The sequence below is a fragment of the Rhipicephalus microplus genome, chromosome 2, assembly GCF_043290135.1.
Source record: "Rhipicephalus microplus isolate Deutch F79 chromosome 2, USDA_Rmic, whole genome shotgun sequence".
Lineage (NCBI taxonomy): Eukaryota > Metazoa > Arthropoda > Arachnida > Ixodida > Ixodidae > Rhipicephalus > Rhipicephalus microplus.
The window spans coordinates 29,242,025-29,263,554 of record NC_134701.1 but is presented as its reverse complement, the minus strand read 5'-3'; the positions used below and the strand labels follow the sequence as shown (position 1 = coordinate 29,263,554).

General features: G+C 46.5%; 1 protein-coding gene across 2 annotated transcripts; it reads left to right on the top strand.

Moving 5' to 3' along the window:
* Positions 1–4,987: 4,987 nt before the first annotated feature.
* On the top strand, positions 4,988–14,737 carry LOC142796192 (uncharacterized). Of its 2 annotated transcripts, none has more exons than XR_012893606.1 (2): positions 4,988–5,113; positions 13,705–13,819. XR_012893606.1 is itself a non-coding variant. In XM_075886343.1 (2 exons), exons 1-2 carry the CDS (start codon positions 6,991–6,993, stop codon positions 13,807–13,809), a joined length of 2,430 nt encoding a protein of 809 aa, XP_075742458.1. In that variant the 5' UTR covers positions 6,444–6,990; the 3' UTR covers positions 13,810–14,737. The 2 variants fall into 2 exon arrangements, 1 of the variants encoding a protein (XP_075742458.1); XM_075886343.1 differs by lacking the exon at positions 4,988–5,113 and adding an exon at positions 6,444–9,315 and having other exon boundaries at positions 13,705–14,737.
* Positions 14,738–21,530: the final 6,793 nt, after the last annotated feature.

Here is a 21,530-nt window from a genome sequence, read left to right as displayed (position 1 = left end):
TTTACGAAACCCATTTTGCAGTTCCCCCAGCACCCCCTCATCCTCATTTCCATGCCTGCAGTCTTTCCTTTATAATCTGCATCGCCAGCCTGTAGACCACTGATGTCACTGTTATAGGACGGTAGTTGTTGATGTCGTCTTTGTCCCCCTTTCTTTCATAGATCATGCTCATCCTGCTAAGTTTTTATTTGATCGATTATTGTTTTGCTCACTGCCTCTTTCAAAGCTTGTTTTAGACTTCGGACCCAATTTCTTTATCAGCATAATTGGAATGCCTTCTGGGCTTGTTGATGTATTACTAGGAACCCTCTTCTCAGCCACTTCCCACTCTCGTTGTGAAAATGGAGCCATTGCGCCACTTGATCCATACTTGTCTATTGTGGTGCATAAGGCACTTCTTTGTTAAAGTTTTTCTGTCCCCCTTGATCTTTTATATTCAATAGCTTCGTCCCCTTATAGCCTAGCACCTGGAGCTGTAGTTATAAACCTGTGCTCTAGGCTTGTCTCATTTTTAGGGAGTTTAGATGGTTCCAAAATTTCGCAGCTGCCTTTCTATCCTTTTTATGTACTTCTGCCAGCCACTGAACCTCCTTTCTTCCAATCTTTTCATTGATCAGAAGAGATGCTCCCTTTGTATAGCTTAGAAAGATGTCCATTTTCTTTCAACATCAACTGTCGGTTCACCCCGCTTTTCTTAGAGTGTCTGTGCTCCCTAGAGGCTTCTTGACGTTTTACTATGTCTCTCTTAACTTCCTCATCCCACCAACCTTTGGGTTTGTGTCTTCGTTTCCGTGGTGACTTGTCACTTGGCTTAGCAAGCTCTAGATCAAAGAGTCTTATTAGATTCCTATATGTCCACACTAATTTATTTTTTTATTATCCTCAGTGATTACTTTCTCAATTTGTTTAGTAAGCCATTTCTATTTTACTATCTAAATAAATAAAAAACTAAAAAACCTTTTCTGAAGTTGCTCTTGGGATTGCATCCCGGCTGCGGCGGCTGCGTTTTCGATGGAGGCGAAAATGCTGAGGCCCGTGTGCTCAGATTTGTTTGCACGTTAAAGAACCCCAGGTTGTCGTATTTCTGGAGCCCTTCACTACGGCGTCTCTCGTAATCATATGGCAGTTGTGGGAGGTTGAACCCCACATATCAATCAATCAGTCAATTTCTTTTAGTTGTTCATCTTGCCTCCTTCCCACTTTCGCTGCTCTTCCAAAACTTGGCTTGATACGCTTGGGATCACTACCCAGACTTCTGGAGCCACATTTATTCATAGGCATTCTCGTGAGCCTATCATACATCCTATGTGACCTCACTGAATAATCTATCGTTGACTGCAGCCTTCTTACCTACCATGTTGTTTGCCCTTCACACTTCTCAGTGCTGTTTCAAATGATCAAATCATGCCTTTGACACATATCCATGATCATTTTGCCTGTTGGGTCAGTATACCTATCTATATCTTCCATGTGTGCATTCATATCTCCTATTATAATTATCTTCTACTATCCTCCTCATTCCTTAATGTCCTTTGATATACACTCCACCATTGCTTCATGTTCTTCTCTGGCCTTTTCTCCCGTCCACAAGTACACCAAACCAAGGAGTGTCATCTGACCAGCTACTTTCCATCTTAACCCTAAATGCTCCATGGATCCCTGCTTGACTCTTTGCCAACCAATACTTTTATATATGAATGCACCAATCACACCCCCCTTCCCGTGAGACATGAGCGTTATGTGGCAGTTTTCTATGAAAACAAAGCGCGTGGCTCTGAGACCATAGGTTATATTGTGTAGAACGCAAGGCGACGGAAAGGTGCCACCACCACCTCATCTTAGCAAAACGTTGAAAACACTCGCCTTTCCGTGCAAGTGTTGCATGGTCAGCGCAGCGTAGTAAGCGCTACGGTCCTTAAAATTACTTATGTATGTCTTTTCTAGTAAAAGACCCACATGCAGAATACATGCGTGTTGTTATGGTGCCCCAGGCATGTACAATAATTGTTTTTAATTGACAATTGCAGAAGCATGAATACTCAACCTTGAGCAACATTGGTGGGCGCTGTGGCTGGGGACCACCGTTTCAAGCATCCGATGCCTTTAAGAGTAGACAAACAGACAAAAGTACAGACAAACTGACATACCTAAGTTTTATCGTCGAAGGTCAAGAAAGACTGTCGTCTTTAAAATAGTGGTCACTCGCAAGCAGGGCCCCACTCCAATACCAATGCCGAAAGAAGTGGCCGCTGCCACAACTCTCCTCAAATCTGCCACCGAATTCCTGCTGCGCATGCATGCTTCACACTCTCACTAGCAAAAATTCTGATAGGAAAACTGATAGGCTATCAGGTTAGTGACAGTTGTATCACTCTATGGGTGTATCAGTCTATGAGTGTTTCAGTCTAACAATGTATCAGTCTATAAGTGTATCAGTCTATTAGTGTATCAGTCTGTCAGTGTACCAGTATGGATGTACGAGCCTTTATGTGTAGCATTCTACTCTGATAAGCCCATAAGCGAATCGGTGGTTAGCGAACTGGCAGGTGCACTACTACATCACAGCAAGCAAGACGCAAATATGAACACAGAAATCAAACAAAATATTTTATTTTATGTGCCATTCCTTTGTTAATCTTTTCATTTCATTAAGTCATTAATTTTGTTTGCCAATGACTTATTGGGGAGCTTCCTCTTTTGCTCAACTTCTCTAATTGGAACAGTGTGCTTCAAAAAAAATGGTTGAAGAAATCTGCATGATCAAAAACAAAGCAAGTTAAGGGCACTTGTTAAGCGACAATTATGTGCCCTCGGAATAGAAGAGTTAATATGACAAGGAAATAAGTAGGAGTGCTATCAGTCTGTCTCTCTTTTAATGTTTAAAATTAGTTCGTGGATTCTTGCATGAAAACACCTAGCTCCTGCAGGCAAAAACTAGACTTCAAGCTTTAGTAAGTAATTATAACACAAGTTGGTAGTAAAACCTCGGCTGATTGTGTGCAAAAATGGAGCCACCAACATCTATGAATTTTGGTCAGATTAGAAAATTTCACCTACCTGAAAGCAAAGCATATTTTTCTTTCTCCAATGGACATTTCACCTCCTCTTGAGACCGATTCGAGGCTGCGCCAGTAACACTTCTCTCGACTAGGCTTGCTGCAGAGAAAATGGCAACGGCCACCTCCCGAACGAAACGAGTCTCACTTTTCAAGCCCATGAGGCGATTGTACAACCCCTTGGGAACGGTGATTCCTTTGCCCCGATGCACTTGTAAAACTAGTCAAAGGTGATGTGCACACATTAGTTTGTCAATGCAAATTTTTTTCATTGATGCAAAGCAATATACGTTAAGACAAAGCGTACTAGAGTTTTACAATACCTCTCTGTCAGTGGGCACATAATTGATAAGCGGTGCAGCCTCACTCACACTTGAGTGGGCAGCTTCAGGGCTGTCCGTGGTCGCTGTGCTGGCTCCACCATGGCAGCACATAATGGTGGAAAAGGTGCAAGACATTTTTGTTTTTCAGGCTTGCGGCTGCAGCACTCGCAAAGGACGAGGTTCTTTGGTGCAACGAAAAAGTAGAGTGCGCAGAAAGAAAGTATATTGCACCTTTAACTGTCACGGTAGCATCCTAAGTGTGCAGGGTCAAATATATAGGATAAACATAGCATGCAGTTGAAATATGCAATGAAATTATAATGATACGTTCCGTGACACGTTTCAAAACCATTCTGTGATTATAGGGGATGCTGTAGTGGAGGGCTCAAGAAATTTCGACCAAGTGAAATTCTCTTTATTATTCCCCATGCTGTGAAAGATAGAAAAGCACACATACCAGTGATTAGAAAAACATGCATGCATCACTGCCCCATATGAGCTTACATTGCATTCTGCTTTTCAGCAAAATTGCATGCTATAAGAATATGGCAACTTGCTGATGTATACAACTCTAGCAGCAGTGCATTACAACAGCTTATAAAGAAAAGATGATAAAATTTGTTCGGAAATTTTTCCTTCGAAGGGCATTTTCAAGTAGGCTTATTCTTTCCAATAGCTTTGTATTTTGAACCCTGAGCAGATATATTGTTTTTTAAGCCAAGCCAAACACAGGCCACCATCTGCAAGATATACAGTTTTTTAAGCCAAGCAAGCAAAGCAGCTATGACACAAACGCTCTGTTCATTTAAAACATCTTTTAAGCTCAAGACCAGACTTGAGGGCTGAGCTAGATGATGTGAAAATGCCTGCCATGCTTGAAAATCTCGAGGCAGAAGAGCAGCAATTGCGAAAGTACCTGGCAGGGTACATTGCTCGAACCGTCGGTAAGAAATATAGGCTTTTTGACCTTTGCAAAGGCACGTTGACTGTAACTGACGCTGCTCGGGCTGGCTTGCTTTTGCAGTTAAAGAAATATGTACCGAACAAGCAATCGTTATGCATACCATCAGCATCAATCATGTTCCTCTTAGAATGCACGGAGAGTTACTACAGAAAAAAATGAAGAGTCACTAGTTGCAGAAAAACTTTCGCTCAAGCACGTTGCTGACATGATTTCGGCAATTAAACCTGCATTTTCATCTCTGATTGAGTGATTTGTGGTGTTTAACGTCCCAAAACCACCATTTGATTATGAGAGACGCAGTTTCCGCCTCCATCGGAACATTTCCACCTCCATCGGCAATGCAGCCACCGCCGCCGGGATTCGAACCAGTGACCCACGGGTCAGCAGCCGAGTACCTTCACCACTAGACCACCACGGTGGGGTTGACGTAAGTTTTCACTTATCGAGCATTCAGTGTGTACAGACGAAAGGTCATTCCCCCCTCCTTCCTGAGTTGCTACACCCTGTGTTCCCCTCTAAGTGAAGCTGATTGTACCAATGGCTGTAATAGTGTGCATTTTTTCCATCATATGCGTCGCAAATAGGGATATATTTGGAGCATAAATGCAGTACTATTTTGTATCGCTCATCGCAGGTGTGCCACGTGCAGCTGCGCACCCTTGTGATGGATCCACAATTCAAAAGTTCGTGCCACGACTCCTGGGTGTGGGACCACAACCCACTGCGTGCACGCCTAGCTGCACAGCTGCAGCCTGGCGATTATCTGGTCGGTAAGTATTAAGGTGTACTAACTGGGGCAGAGCACTCAAACATCATTTTCCTAATGCAGGAGATGCCGGGTATCCCCTCGAGCCATAGCTCCTATTTTCAGTCCCTGGCAATCACCCAAGCAACACTTCCGAAGGCCGATACAACAAGGAGCAGGCATACACGCGCGATGTTGTCGAAAGATGTATCGTAGAGTTGAATAGCAAGTTCCGCTGCTTACAGCACTGTTTAATGGTGCTCTACAACCACCGATCGAGTAGCGCGAATCATTTATGCTTGCGTTGCTCTCAACAACATTTCCTTGGACGCGGGTGACTGGACCTTGGATGGGTATGTTGGGGGACATGCCACCAGCTGAGGATGATAATGGAGAGCCAGAGGAGAGCCATATGCTCACAACGCGTAACGTGCTGCTCAGAGGACAGCAGCAGCCTAACGCTGTCATGAGCCTTTTTTGAAGTACACAGGAACGGTAAGTTTTCAGATCACACATATAATTTATTCATACTAATTCCAGTGCACCTAAGCATGACAGGGCTGTGTTTGTCACATTTAAATACGCAAAGTACTTACTCGTGCTCAACATGAAGCACGGTGAGAATGTGAAAATGCTGCATTATCTTTCAATGTCACATAAAATGGGCAATGGAAACATCCTTTTTCATATCAGTTATCACAGTCATAACAGACAAGATCGGAGCAAGTACACATGAGCGGCAGTCTGTGCTAAATGTTTCACCAAAAATGGTGAGAACAATGCAACAACGTGACACAATCTGTTATCACAAGAACGCATAAAACTTGCAGTTCCATTAGCAACACGTTGCAAAAACACATGATACGTAGGTCCGTCTCTTTTCATAGTCAGTGACTACAAGCAGTAGATTCTACACGCCAGGCTTGCCGAACAATGTCGTGCTGGCTTTTTCTTGGTTGTCCTCAACATTGTATAAATATTACAATGACATTTGATATGATTTGATTTCTCGAGTGCAGTTATACTGAAATGCTAAAAATACGTAATCAATGCAGCTAATATCTTGTGAGTTGTTTTGATGACACAAAGCATGAATAATTGGCTCAACAACCTCGCAGCTCCCAAAGCAAACTATGTTCGAAGATTATTTCCGCAACGAGTCGTTTACAATGAAAAACAAAGATTGTAATTGTTGTACCTTAGCCTCATTGCGCTAAAATAAAAATATCGCAGTATAACCAATTTTAGGCAGGTCAACATGCTTCATAAAGAATGCAGTCAGCTGAGAAACAGGTAGAGGCAAAAATATATTGCAGTCCAACACTATGGAGTAATGGTGCATAAAAGCGCAGTGAACTATAGAAAACAGTGAGGCAATAGAAATATCACAGTTATAAAAACATTTACAAAACATGTCAACTATACGCTCTTGGTCTTCATGTGGATGACTAGACACCTTTAAGATGCGGAGAAAAAAAAACGCTGCCACTGGAGCAGCTCGAACATATATTGAAAAACGCATATATCGAACATAAAAGCAGAAGAAAGGCATCTGAAAAAAACATGCAGTACTCCTTGTACAAAGTAATTGCTAACCTAAAGCGAGTAATGTGTAATGTCGTGGGCACGTCGGCTGGCCTGTGAGCAACATGCCAAATCAGCTTCTCTTTTTTGTACAGTTCCTGCTGCTCGGCATATCATCGGAGGCCGGCGCACAGCAAGATGCACTACGTTTAGTCATCGCGGCAGCGAAGACTGAAGACGCATGCACACATGGACCGACTTTCGCCGACAACCACTGGTGGACACCACCTCTGGGCGATCGACATCAACGGAGCAGCATAAAGAAGACCGTCCCCATCCTACCGCTTCAATGGGCACGTCGGCTGGCCTGTGAGCAACATGCCAAATCCGCTTCTCTTTTTTGTACAGTTCCTGCTGCTCGGCATATCATCGGAGGCCGGCGCACAGCAAGATGCACTACGTTTAGTCATCGCGGCAGCGAAGACTGAAGACGCATGCGCACATGGACTGACTTTCGCCGACAACCGCTGGTGGACCCCGCCTCCTGGGCGATCGACATCAACGGAGCAGCATATAAGAAGACCGTCCCCATCCTACCGCTTCAGTGGGCACGTCGGCTGGCCTGTGAGCAACATGCCAAATCCGCTTCTCTTTTTTGTACAGTTCCTGCTGCTCGGCATATCATCGGAGGCCGGCGCACAGCAAGATGCACTACGTTTAGTCATCGCGGCAGCGAAGACTGAAGACGCATGCGCACATGGACTGACTTTCGCCGACAACCGCTGGTGGACCCCGCCTCCTGGGCGATCGACATCAACGGAGCAGCATATAAGAAGACCGTCCCCATCCTACCGCTTCAGTGGGCACGTCGGCTGGCCTGTGAGCAACATGCCAAATCCGCTTCTCTTTTTTGTACAGTTCCTGCTGCTCGGCATATCATCGGAGGCCGGCGCACAGCAAGATGCACTACGTTTAGTCATCGCGGCAGCGAAGACTGAAGACGCATGCACACATGGACCGACTTTCGCCGACAACCACTGGTGGACAGCGCCTCCTGGGCGATCTACATCAACGGAGCAGCATATAAGAAGACCGTCCCAATCCTACCGCTTCAGTGGGCACCTCGGCTGGCCTGTGAGCAACATGCCAAATCCGCTTCTCTTTTTTGTACAGTTCCTGCTGCTCGGCATATCATCGGAGGCCGGCGCACAGCAAGATGCACTACGTTTAGTCATCGCGGCAGCGAAGACTGAAGACGCATGCGCACATGGACCCACTTTCGCCGACAACCGCTGGTGGACCCCGCCTCCTGGGCGATCTACATCAACGGAGCAGCATATAAGAAGACCGTCCCAATCCTACCGCTTCAGTGGGCACGTCGGCTGGCCTGTGAGCAACATGCCAAATCCGCTTCTCTTTTTTGTACAGTTCCTGCTGCTCGGCATATCATCGGAGGCCGGCGCACAGCAAGATGCACTACGTTTAGTCATCGCGGCAGCGAAGACTGAAGACGCATGCGCACATGGACTGACTTTCGCCGACAACCGCTGGTGGACCCCGCCTCCTGGGCGATCGACATCAACGGAGCAGCATATAAGAAGACCGTCCCCATCCTACCGCTTCAGTGGGCACGTCGGCTGGCCTGTGAGCAACATGCCAAATCCGCTTCTCTTTTTTGTACAGTTCCTGCTGCTCGGCATATCATCGGAGGCCGGCGCACAGCAAGATGCACTACGTTTAGTCATCGCGGCAGCGAAGACTGAAGACGCATGCACACATGGACCGACTTTCGCCGACAACCACTGGTGGACAGCGCCTCCTGGGCGATCTACATCAACGGAGCAGCATATAAGAAGACCGTCCCAATCCTACCGCTTCAGTGGGCACCTCGGCTGGCCTGTGAGCAACATGCCAAATCCGCTTCTCTTTTTTGTACAGTTCCTGCTGCTCGGCATATCATCGGAGGCCGGCGCACAGCAAGATGCACTACGTTTAGTCATCGCGGCAGCGAAGACTGAAGACGCATGCGCACATGGACCGACTTTCGCCGACAACCGCTGGTGGACCCCGCCTCCTGGGCGATCGACATCCACAGAGCAACATATAAGAAGACCGTCCCCATCCTACCGCTTCAGTGGGCACGTCGGCTGGCCTGTGAGCAACATGCCAAATCCGCTTCTCTTTTTTGTACAGTTCCTGCTGCTCGGCATATCATCGGAGGCCGGCGCACAGCAAGATGCACTACGTTCAGTCATCGCGGCAGCGAAGACTGAAGACGCAGGCGCACATGGACCGACTTTCGCCGACAACCGCTGGTGGACCCCGCCTCCTGGGCGATCGACATCAACGGAGCAGCATATAAGAAGACCGTCCCCATCCTACCGCTTCAGTGGGCACGTCGGCTGGCCTGTGAGCAACATGCCAAATCCGCTTCTCTTTTTTGTACAGTTCCTGCTGCTCGGCATATCATCGGAGGCCGGCGCACAGCAAGATGCACTACGTTTAGTCATCGCGGCAGCGAAGACTGAAGACGCATGCGCGCATGGACCAACTTTCGCCGACAACCGCTGGTGGACCCCGCCTCCTGGGCGATCGACATCAACGGAGCAGCATTTAAGAAGACCGTCCCCATCCTACCACTTCAGTGAGCACGTCGGCTGGCCTGTGAGCAACATGCCAAATCCGCTTCTCTTTTTTGTACAGGTCAGTAACAAGTATTATTCTGTCAAAACCAGTAATCGTTGTTTGATTCAGCTGACGTGCCCACAAAGTGTCTTTTTGGCTTGTTTGGTCATTCGGAATTTTGTAGTGTCCTTACTGATGCTATGTGGGGACATCGAGTCGAACCCAGGCCCTACGGTTGAGGAACTTCTTGATGAGCTCCTCACCGGCCAGAAGAACATTCAAACAAGGCTTGAGGCGATAGAAGCAAAATTAAAGCAGGTAGAAGCTGTGGCCTCGGACATTAAAGAAGTAAATGTGAAATTGTCAAGCCTGGAAAAAGCTGTCCAATATTTGGAACACAAAGTGATTAACTTAGAAGAACGCAGTAGGCGCAATAATATTATTGTGTTCGGTTTACCTGAGAATGAAAAGGAAACCGCGGATGCCCTAGCTACTGCTGTTGTTAAAGGTGTGTTTAAGGGTGTGCTTGGCGTACAGCTGAGATCAATAGAACGAATGCACAGACTTGGGCGCAAGCAAACAAACAAAAACCGACCGGTCATATTAAAATTGTTTGATTTCCGCGAAAAAGAGGAAGTGCTGGCTAACTGCTTTAAGCTTAAAGGTACTGATATATCAAATTCCGAAGATTTTCCCCTAGTCAAAAGAGAAAAACGAAAAAAAACTGTGGGAAAGCACTTCTGAAATTAGTAAGGCAGGCGGAAAGATTACAATGAAATACGACAAAAGTAAAATTGATGACGAGCTGTTCAAATGGAATAACACTGAAAACAAAAGAATTCCCGTAAAGAAGGGCCGGGGTAGCCAAGAAAACAAAAGAATTCCCCTAAAGAAGGGCGGGGGTAGCCAAGTACGCAAAAAATGAAATAAAATTGAAGATGGCAAGCCCCTCGTATGCCTGAACCGAAATGCTCGTAGCGTCATAAATAAACTTGAACACTTGGAGAGTATTCTAATTACACATCGCCCTCACATCCTGATAATCACCGAAACGTGGTTAAATTATGATATTAGCGATGAAGAAGTTACACCACCCGGCTACAAGATTTATCGAAAAGATAGATACACGCGTGGTGGTGGCGTTGCTATTATGGTAAAACAATCATTGCAAGTGATAAGGCAAACCGATATACCGGGCGTTGAATGTGTTATTATCAAACTCTATTTACACGACCTAAATTTGTCTGTAGGCGCATTCTATCGCCCCCCAAATAGTGATCACACATTCTTCGAAAAACTGAATGAGTTCCTGTGTTCTAGCAGATGTGACACAAGCAATGTGTTGTTAGCTGGAGACTTTAATGTTCCGTCCATCGACTGGTCCGGTGATTTTCCGCAGCCACTCGTCTGTGCGGCGGAACCCATTGTGGCCCTTATGCTTTTTCATAATTTCACGCAATTAGTCAAACAACCCACGCGCATTCAGAAAGACAAGAGCTCGCTCTTGGATCTCTTTATTGTTAGCCAGAGTATTGCAAGTCGAAACGTTGATGTACAAGTAATGGAAGGAAGTTCAGATCATAAAATGGTTTTCTTGTCGATCCCTGGAAATCGTATCACCAAAACAGAGAAATACCGACGGTCGGTTTCAGTTTTTTCACGTGCTCAAGATGTGGACATTATTGACGCTCTAGACATGTCGCTTCCAACATTCTGTTCTCTTTCCGAGTCAAATGATTGCTCTGTCGAAGACTTGTGGCACTTTTTTAAATCACTTGTTTTGTCGTGCATTGAACGATTTGTGCCCTTCAGAGAAATTTTCAGCCATAGGGTTAATCCATGGATTACAAGGGAAATAGTGCGCATGGGACGAAAGACAAAAAAATTAAGAAAACAGCATCGCAAGTCTCCATCACCAGCTAACAGTGAAAAACTTGTGTCAATGCGCAAACGCCTTCAAGAAAGCATTAAAAAGGCTAAAGAATTTTACCACAAAGTAACTATAAAAAATTTTCTTCTCTCGTCTCCTGAAAAATTTTGGCGCTATTTTTCCTCAAATAAGAAGTCAATTTCTAACATTGTAGTTAACGGGGAAACCGTCACTGACCGACTCACCGTTGCAACGTCTTTTAACGACTTCTTCTGTTCAGTATTCACGAAAGATGACACTATTACACCTTCAGTCAATCAGTTCGAGAACATTCCCCCAATAAGCAACATTTCAATATCCCAGGAAGGTGTCCTTTCTCTTTTGCTTCAAATTGATCGTAAGAAAACACCTGGAATAAACTGTATTGATAACCACTTCTTGGTGAGGTACGCTGAATGGAGCTCACATTATCTGCATCTTATATTTAACAAATCCTTATCCCAACCTAAGATCCCAGAGGACTGGAAATACGATAAAATTACGCGTATACCTAAATCGAACACTCCACATTTGGTTACTTCATATAGAACTATCACCCTCTTGTGTACATGCGCAAAAATATTGGAACATATTATGTTTAAGCACTTATCATCATTTCTAGATGAAAACAAACTTATTGACCCCAGGCAACATGGCTTCCGAAAAGGTCTATCTACCGTAACACAACTATTAGAAACAGTACATGAACTCGCCAAAACCCTTGACAGGCAAGGTCAAACTGATATTATTTTTCTAGATTTTGAGAAAGCGTACGATCGCGTGTCGCACCAAAAGCTGCTCTTAAAACTTCAACCCATACTGAAGAACGATACACTTCTGTCATGGATAAAATATTACTTAAATTTAAGACGACAATGTGTAACGATTGATGGTACGTACTCTCCAGCAGAGACAGTTATATCCGGTATACCTCAAGGTTCGGTGCTTGGGCCACTTTTCTTTCTTGTGTTCATTAATGACATAGTACAGGATATACCAGTTAAAATTATACTATTCGCAGATGACTGCATCCTCTATCATGAAGTTCAAAGCCGCTGCGACCAAGTTCTTTTGAATTCTTTTTTAGCGAAAATACAAACTTGGTGTTCAACGTGGAAAATGAGTGTTAACAAGACTAAAACGGTAGCCATGTCAATAACGCGTAAACAGCATCCCCTAAGCTTTCCATATTCCATAGATAATCACACTCTTTCCGTTGTAGAAAGGTACAAATATTTAGGCGTAACTATTACCTCGGACCTTAGATGGAATGAACACATTTCATATATTACAAATAAAGCCATGCGTAAACTTGGATACCTTCGAAGGTCATTGCGAAAATCAACGAAAGAAATAAAGTTACTGGCTTACAAAACTTTCATTAGGCCCTGCCTCGAATATGCATCAGTTATATGGGATCCGTACACAAAAAGCAACATTGATAAACTAGAACTCGTTCAAAGGAAGGGCATCAGGTTTGTTTATAATTGCTGTCGCTGGCAAGTATCTGTAACTTCAATCTTGGCAGAATCAGAGCTGGATACATTGCAAAAGAGACGTCAGCGTGAACGGCTCAAGTTTTTGTACTCCTTTTACCATGATAAGCTGGCAATAGACAAGAGTAATTTTATTGACCGGGTTGGTAAGCGCTCGACGCGATCACACCACACGAAAAAGATAAAGGATTTTAGCTGTAAAACAGACACATTCAAAAACTCTTTTTTTCCGAGAACAACGCGTGAATGGAATCGACTTCCATCCAATGTAATTGATTGTAATACACTAAATACTTTTGCTAAAGGATTGTCAGATTATGTGTAAATTTTTCGGTATCTTTGTCGTCACTCTGCTTTCCTAGTATCGCGACATCTGCAACTGATATGTGATTGTGAAACAATAATGTCGTTCTGTTGTTTTTTTTTGTTGTTGTTGAGTGTGTCACATTGTAACTCTGCTTTGTTTTAGCGGTGCACCTCGGTGGTGTTACTAATTACAGTGTCCTCATGTACAATCCAGATTTCTCCTGCTCTTTCCAGTCATGTCTTGTATATTATTAATTGTTTCTATCAGTGTAGGTCTGGCTTGGTACCAAACAAGTTGTTGATAGTACCTGCTGTCACTTTGTTGATTGCGTAATTGTATATTTTTATTTTTATTTTGTTCCCGCTCATTGTTGCGGTTGCTTTGTGGACGCATTTGCGTATGTTCTCGCATTCTTTTATTTGTTCTGCCCGCTCCTGCCAAAGGCCTTTTTCAAAGGCTGGCAGTAAATCTGTAAATAAATAAATAAATGCAAACAAAGAACGTATAAAATAGAACGTGAACTGCAACACGTTAACATATCAAAAGCAACAAACCTGTAATTAATTATAAAAAATTGAAACATTGAAAGCATGACGAAAAATAAACTATGCGTCTCTCCCCCGCCGCGTATAAAATTAAACATGAACAGCAACACCTAAGCATATTGAAACCGACAAACCATTATTGAATAATGACAAGTAAAACATTGAAGACATGAAAAAATATATAATTACCTACGTATCCCTTTCCCGCAGTGGGCTTTCAGCCATGTCTCGTGCCAAGGACTGGACCACCTGCTGGACACCCTCCTGCGCCGCTGCCGCCCTCTCCTGTGCCGCAAAAGCGATGCGGGTGGCTGATGTTTTAATCCCCCGCAGTACCTGCGACGAATCATCGTACTGGAAATGTTTTGCCCGAAGTGCTGATAAACTCTCGACTATCTTGTGGCTGGAAGCTGCTGCTGCCAAGAATTGCAACGTGCACAATTTCCCCTCAGTTGAAGATCCACTGGCCTGATGGCATCATTTGAAAGTGCAAAGCTTCGTGTAAAAGCTATGTTCTCTTTTTGCGGATCAACAAACATTTGCAGAAGCTACTCTTCATTCGTCTCCTCAAATGCATCTTTTACCATCAAACAGCCCTTTTAAGGGCTAACCAACTTTTTTTGGCAGTATATAATTGCAAATATCTGATACCATGCCCTCAATACAATGCATGGTTCTTAGTTACAACGCAAGTTGGTTTCAGTCATCACAACAGAGCATGAAGAATGTTTACGCCCTGTATGGTAGATCCAAACAAAGGGTCTCCTCATATCGAGCAAGTCATCGTTCTGCTCAAGGCTCTAGTCACACTAGGAGGACATGCGCAACAGGGGGTCGGTGCACCATGGCCTCGGTCGGCGGTGAGGCCGCAGTGGAGGCTGAGACGCTGAAAACATGCAGCATTTTGTATAGTTTCACCTCATGCTGTAGAACCCGTAAAGGGTATGGACGTGTTTGGCTTATTGGGCTACTTGAATAACATACGAGAGGTTATTTTCACTTGACAATTTGAGGATCAATAATTTACCCGGTGCAGTGCGCAGCTTTTCAGCGTCACTCGGGGTTTCTGTGGAGTAAACATTAAAAGTTCACGAACTGCACATACGTCCCGTCATCAATAAAGCACTAAGTTCTTAGATGCTTACGTGTCACTGTATCACTGCCACCTGCAGCCACCTCAGTTGGCGTCCCCCCCTCCCCCACCGCAGCAGTTGGAACGCCCGCCTGCTGGAAACATCGTAAGCGTGACCCTTCAGAAAGCGGCTTTTCGTTACTCTGGCTATTTTAAAACCTTACGTACTAAACATCTGCCGACATGTTCTTCACCTATTCAGTGGTCAATGATACCATGTATTACCGTTTTAGTGTATGCACTTGCCCGCAGGCACTGCGTGTCTGTTATGATTAACAAATACCCCTTTTACTGCAAGGGCAGCGACATAAAATTTTACTTGATTAACCTACCTACTTTTGAATTCTTTCCCTTTGCTACTTTCTTGTTCAGCAAGGTTCCGCTAAAGATACCACTCACAGATAAGGGCAAGTTCTTTCTTGGCACCGCTCAGGAACCCGTGGTACTGCGGAAGCAGAGTGCTTACCTCTTTATAGTATAGGCCAGAGACACCACTGAAACGTGTCATGCCTGTGAGCTGTAGTATTCGGCCGCGGAAACGCGGCAACCAAACCCCTCCAGTGCCCCTGGAAATGCACACCAATGTCAAAGAACAAATCAACCGTGCCATTCGACGGTCACTCACGTTTGTGCCTCTTTGATAGTGGCGGCGTCCGGCGAGCCTCGTGCACTTGCCTACGCCACCAGGCCTGCCACTCCTCCGCATTTTTTCGGGCAGGCCCTTCACTGTACAGCGCGTCGCTGAGCTCCTGCCACAGCCGCCGTCGGTTGGTGACGGTGACGCCACGCTGCAGCTCGATAGCTTTCGCTGCGAGCTGAGCATTCTCTTCCATAAAGGCGAGCACCAGCGCGCGCTGTGCTTCTGAAACGCGGATGAGCCGCTGGTGTTGGCTACCGCTTGCATTGCCCTACGCCATGATTGTGCTCTGTTGCGCCTTTGGGTAGCGTGGTGCGGACTCGGGCCATCCGAGTCCCCGGAGAGGACGAGTAGAGAAGCCGGAGAAGGAGAAAAAAATGTTTATATACAGTATTTACATGGTAGCGTGGTACAACATGAAAAGAGAATCACCCACGAGCGCCTCTGCGCTAGCGTTTTTATACATCGTCCGCCTTCCCAAGATCCCTTGCAAAGAAAATTTATGCGCAGGATACTCCAATGAGATCGTCGTCTTCCTCTCCGTCCCCGAAGAGGGAAAGCCAAACACCGCCTCCCTCTGAACCTAGGAAAGGGGCAAGACATGCCCAGTTCGCTGTTTGGTGAGGGAGACCCCACGCGCCAGCGTGGCACCACAGTGAGATGACGTGGAATCCCATGCGCAAAGTCGCTCCCTGATGCAGCCAGGTTGACTCAAGCAAGGCAGAATACCCCGTACAGCTGCTGGGTCGACGCTGCTTCGGAGTGTTGCTCTCGGCGGCTGACAAAAGCTTGGCCAACGACTTTTGTGTCAAGAGGAGCCGGCGACGTGGTTTTTCCAGATTGTCCGCGTCCGTCGCCGTCCCGGTGCAGGGTTGACTCATCAACAGCTGCCAGGTGCCAGCAGGCCGCGAAGACCACGTGGAACTTGGGCGAGGCACAACAGCACCCCCGCCGCCAGATGATACATCGGGAGGTCGAGTTGTTCCATGCAGCTCGGCCGGGTCGATGTCGGCGACGTTCCGGCAAGGCTCTTGCTTTCTCGAAGGGCCTGGTCAAACTGGAATGCTCCAAGAGCTGGCCTCTGCGCCCCGCTTCGGTGAAAAGTGGGTGACAAGCTCCAAGAAACGACCTTTGTCAGCCACACACAATGCGACCAGCACCGCGTGCACGCCACTCTCATCGCCAGGCCTCCGATTTTACAAAGCAAACATCTTATCTTAATAACTTAAGCTCAAGGAAACAATGTGCATACCAATCGGGACAAGTGTCCAGTAACTCTTTCATACGTAACTCCATTTGGAATCGAGATAACATTATAATCAAGCTAAACAAGCAAACTGTAGAGCTCGGGACAACGAGGGAGTCAGTGAAAAATTTCTCTACGCCCTCACTGTAACACATTGAAAAAAAAAGTACACATAAACTAGGTAAAGGTAAACAAAAAAAATCAAACAAACCTTCCGCGTCTTTTGACGAGTCAAAACGCTCGACTTAGGGCGTCTGCATTTGTATGAAGGCCACCTCTCTTGTAGCGCACCTCGAAATTGTGCTGCTGCAGTGCTATGCTCCATCTGAGCAAACGACCATTCTTAGGTGACATTTGGTGTAACCAGGTTAGTGGAGAGTGATCAGTTTCTATAATAAACTTAGAGCCAGCAACATAGCAGCCTAGTTTTCGTACGGCCCAAACAATGCAAGCACATTCTTTTTCCGAAGTGCTATAAGCCTCTTCCCTGCTGCTCAATTTGCGACTCAAATACAAAACCGGCCGCTCCTCTCCACTCTGGTCCGTCTGACATAGCACTGCTCCTAAACCGCGTTCGCTTGCATCACACTGAATAGTGAAAGGTTTTGCAAAATCCGGTGCCCTCAAGACGGGTTTCTCACTCAATGCGTGCTTCAGCTTCTGAAAAGCGTCTTCCTTTTTAGAGTCCCATTGAATGTTCACAGGTTCGGTCTTGCGTAAACTATCTGTCAAAGGGCTGGCAATCTCGGAGTAATTCGGGACGTAATGCTGATAGTAACCTGTGAGGCCGAGGAATGCTCTCATCTCGGTCTTAGTGCTGGGACGACGATAACCGACCACCGCGGCTACCTTGAGTTCGGACGGTCGACGACGCCCATTTCCTACAATGTGCCCTAAATAGCTTACTTCAGCACAGCCCAAATGACATTTCTCTCTCTTTACCGTAAGACCTGCATTTTTGACCCGTTCCAAAACCATCCGAAGGTGTTCAACATGGTCTTCCCATTTGTCCGAAAATATCGCCACATCGTCTAGGTAAGGCAGCGCAAATTTCTCGAGCCCGTGGAGAACCTTATCCATCAGGCGGCTGAAACAATACGGCGCGTTCTTGAGCCCAAAGCTCATCATCAAAGGACGAAAAGTGCCCAGGGGTGAGATAAAAGCAGCGTATCGACTCGCGCGCTCTGTCAAAGGGACCTGCCAATACCCCCTAACAAGGTCTAACGTAGAAATGTATTTCGCCTTAGACACTGTCTCTACCCTCTCTTCAATGTTAGGAATAGGGTAAGTCTGGTCGACTGTTACAGAGTTCAGGCGGCGATAGTCCACGCATGGCCTTGGATCACGGCCCGGAATCTCAACCAAAATCAAAGGCGAGGTGAAATCACTGTCTGCTTCGATGATAACACCTAGGTCGATCATGCGGCGAATTTCGGCCTCTAGTATCTCTCTCTGTCTAGGTGACACCCGATACGGCTTACAGCTGATCGGCTTGTTAACCGTCAGCTCAATGTCGTGCTTAATCACATCCGTTTTGCCTGGCTTCTCGGAGAAAACGGTAGCGAATTCCTGTACTAAAAGCTCTAAATCTTCCTCTTGAGCCTTACTTAGGGTGTTCCCTGTGTCTACCCTATCGGACAATGTGCTGCTGACCGTGCCATCGGAAAGACAAAGGATTTCCGCGCCCTCATCCTCAGGAACATTGAGTGCAAGGTTTACTACTGCTTTTCGTCGCATGTAGGGTTTCATTAGGTTACTGTGATACACTTTGGGGCATTTCCGGCCCCACTTTACCTCGTAGTTGGTGTCTGAAAGCACTGACAACACTGTCGCTGGTCCCTCCCATTGTACGTCCAGCTTGTTTTTTCTTGAAGGGCACAACAGCATCACCTCATCGCCCACTCTAAAGACTCGCTTTCGAGCTGACTTATCGTAACGGGCCTTGGAAAGCGCCTGTGCTGCGCGCATGTTGCTCTCCACCACTTCGCGTGTAGTCCCCAGTCGCCCCAATAAATCCAGTACATAGGAAACTACATTAGGGTCCTCCCCATATCCAGTCCATGACTCTCGTATTAAGTGCAGCGGACCTCTCAAGTTCCTGCCGTAGACAAGTTCAGCCGGACTAAAACCCGTACTCTCGTGTGGGGCCGACCTCAGAGAAAACATCGCAGCTGGTATACACCCCTCCCAGTCACTTTTATGCTCAAAGCACAAAGCTCGCAAAACGCGTTTCATGACCGAGTGCATGCGTTCCACAGGGTTCGACTGTGGATGGTGAATAGAGCTATGCGCGATTTTTATCCCGCAGCGTTCTAGGAATGTAGTCGTAAGGCAGCTTGTGAACACACTTCCGTTGTCACACTGTATCTCCGAGGGAAAACCCACCCGAGAAAAAATAGACAACAATGCGTCCACCACGCATACTGAACTCAACTCTTTCAGTGCGATTGCCTCCGGGAACTTGGTGGCAACGCACAGCGCGGTCAGGACGTACCGATATCCTGATTTAGATGGAGGCAGAGGCCCCACGATGTCAATCACGAGCCGACGGAAGGGTTCTGTGACTATTGGCACTAGTTTCATTGGTGCCTTCCATTTGTCTGTTGATTTTCCTATCCGCTGACAAGTGTCGCATCCACGGACAAACATCTCTACATCCTTCCAGCACCCGGGCCAGTAGAACTCCTGAGCCAGCTTAGCTTTCGTTTTCTTTATACCTAAGTGGCCCGCCCAGGCGTTGCTGTGGGCCAGGTCGAGAATGTTCCGCCAGTATTTTAGTGGAACTACCACTTGGTTGTAGACCCGCCCTTTAGCGTTCTCATACCTGCGATGCAACACCTCGTTTTGGGTGTAGAACGAAACGTTCTTCCTAGAGTTACCTTCCTTATGTATGGCATCTAGCAGCATAGAGAGTGCGAGATCCGCCTTTTGATCGACCACTAGCGTTGCACGGTCGGTTCTGGCTAGCTGACACCAACTGGTGGACGCGGGTGTTAACACCGAGCCTGTCACCAAGTCCTCGTTTTCGGGCGTTAGAGATATTTCCTCGCTGTTGTCGACCATAGCCCCAGTTTCCGTCTCGACAACTCGCATGGCAGACTCATTTTCCGTCGCAACTACCTCAGGTTTTCCTACACTGCCCTCGGACGTCTGTTCCCCAGAGGGTGAGCTGCTCAGCTGTTGCGTCAGCTCGCGCGCCTTCGAACGGGTAAGGGCCATGCAAGCTATTTCGGTGGCAAATGATTCTCCACGTGTTTTTAACATTTCCTCAGACTTATTTGAAAATAGGTAAGGGAAGTGCTCCGGGAGGTTGGCTGAAATTGCTGCTTCCGTACACAATTGGCCGAAAGGGCCCTCGATTACAACCCTCGCTATCGGTAGGCAGACGCTTTGCTTTTCTGCCACTTGCCGAATCCAGGCACACTCTCCTATATAGTCTTCGGAAGATACGCAACTTGGATGCGCTACATCCATTGTGGCCGCCGAGTCCCTCAATACCCTACACATTCGGCCGTTCACTGAGAGTGTCCTCATGTAAGGCTTCAACAGCTTTAAGCTATCCTCTGACTCCTGAATTGTGGCAAATGCCATGTGCCTCTTACAGCTCCTGGCCATGTGGCCCTTTTCTCCGCAGCTGTAGCAAACAACTGGCTTCCGCGCTTCTAACGCATGCGCTATGTCACCAGGCGCCTTTGAACCTGATGAAGGTGCCGCCTTAGTCCCCTCACTGTCCTTTCCCTGCTGATTGTCTAATAACTTGGAATTTTCGGGTTTCCAGTTATTTCTTGCAAACCTCTTGCGTCCCTGGTTTCCCGACCAGCTTTCTACCTTTTCATTTTTTTCCGAAGTTCGTGGTGTATTGCGGAGACTACGGCGTGAGCAGTAATCTTCGGCGAGTTCTGCTGCCCTGTTCATGTCTACGTCTTTCATCCTATCCTGCACCCAAAGCCTTACCTCCTCGGGAATTCCCCGGTAAAACTGCTCAAGTACCATCAACTCAATGACCTTGTCATGGTTGCCATAGACTTGCGCGCTTTTGAGCCACTCTTCAAAGTTGGCTCTAATTTGGTAGGCATAGTCTGAATGAGATTCGTTGCCCCTCTTAGAGTGCCTGAACCGCAGGCGGAAAGCCTCTGTCGATAGGCGACATTTTCGTAGCAATGCAGCCTTTACCCTGTCATACACCTCGGAGTCCTCTTTATTCATTCTTGCGATAACATCGGACACTTCGCCTGGTAGTACGCATATCAGTTTTTGTGGCCAAGTCTCCCTACTAAACCCTGCATTTTCGCATGCTCGCTCAAAATGCACGAGGTATAATGCAATGTCGTCACCCGCCTTGAAGGTGTGGATTAGATCCTTTATCTTTGATTCTCCACCCCCTGAATTTTGATTTCCCACGGACATACGAAGCTCCAGTTCTTTCAGACGGATTTCATGTTCTTTATCCTCGCGATCCCTCCTTATTTCCTCCTCTCTTTGTTCACGGGCTAAGCGCTCACGCTCCTCTTTCTTTGCCAAAATGGTTTCTCTGGCCTCAATGGCCTCTTCTAAACTCACTTCCTCTTTTCCCAAGTGCTCCAAAATTTGTTGTTTTCTTTTAACCGAGCCGACCGAAATATTCAGCTCCTGACAAATTTCGAGGAGTTCTTGGACCTTAAACTTCTCCATCTTAGATATGCACACCGTTTCTCTTCTAAGGTAATTTTGCCCACGAGCCACCCAATTCTTGGTCTGCGAATCAAAATTTACCAAAATCACCCTACCACGTTACCGACCATCTGCGCTAACGAGTCTGGCGAAAAGAAGAGCAAACACGCGGCACTCACCACTTCGATGCAGCCGACGCAGGCGAATCCCATAAGCTGCCAGCCACTGTTGCGCCTTTGGGTAGCGTGGTGCGGACTCGGGCCATCCGAGTCCCCGGAGAGGACGAGTAGAGAAGCCGGAGAAGGAGAAAAAAATGTTTATATACAGTATTTACATGGTAGCGTGGTACAACATGAAAAGAGAATCACCCA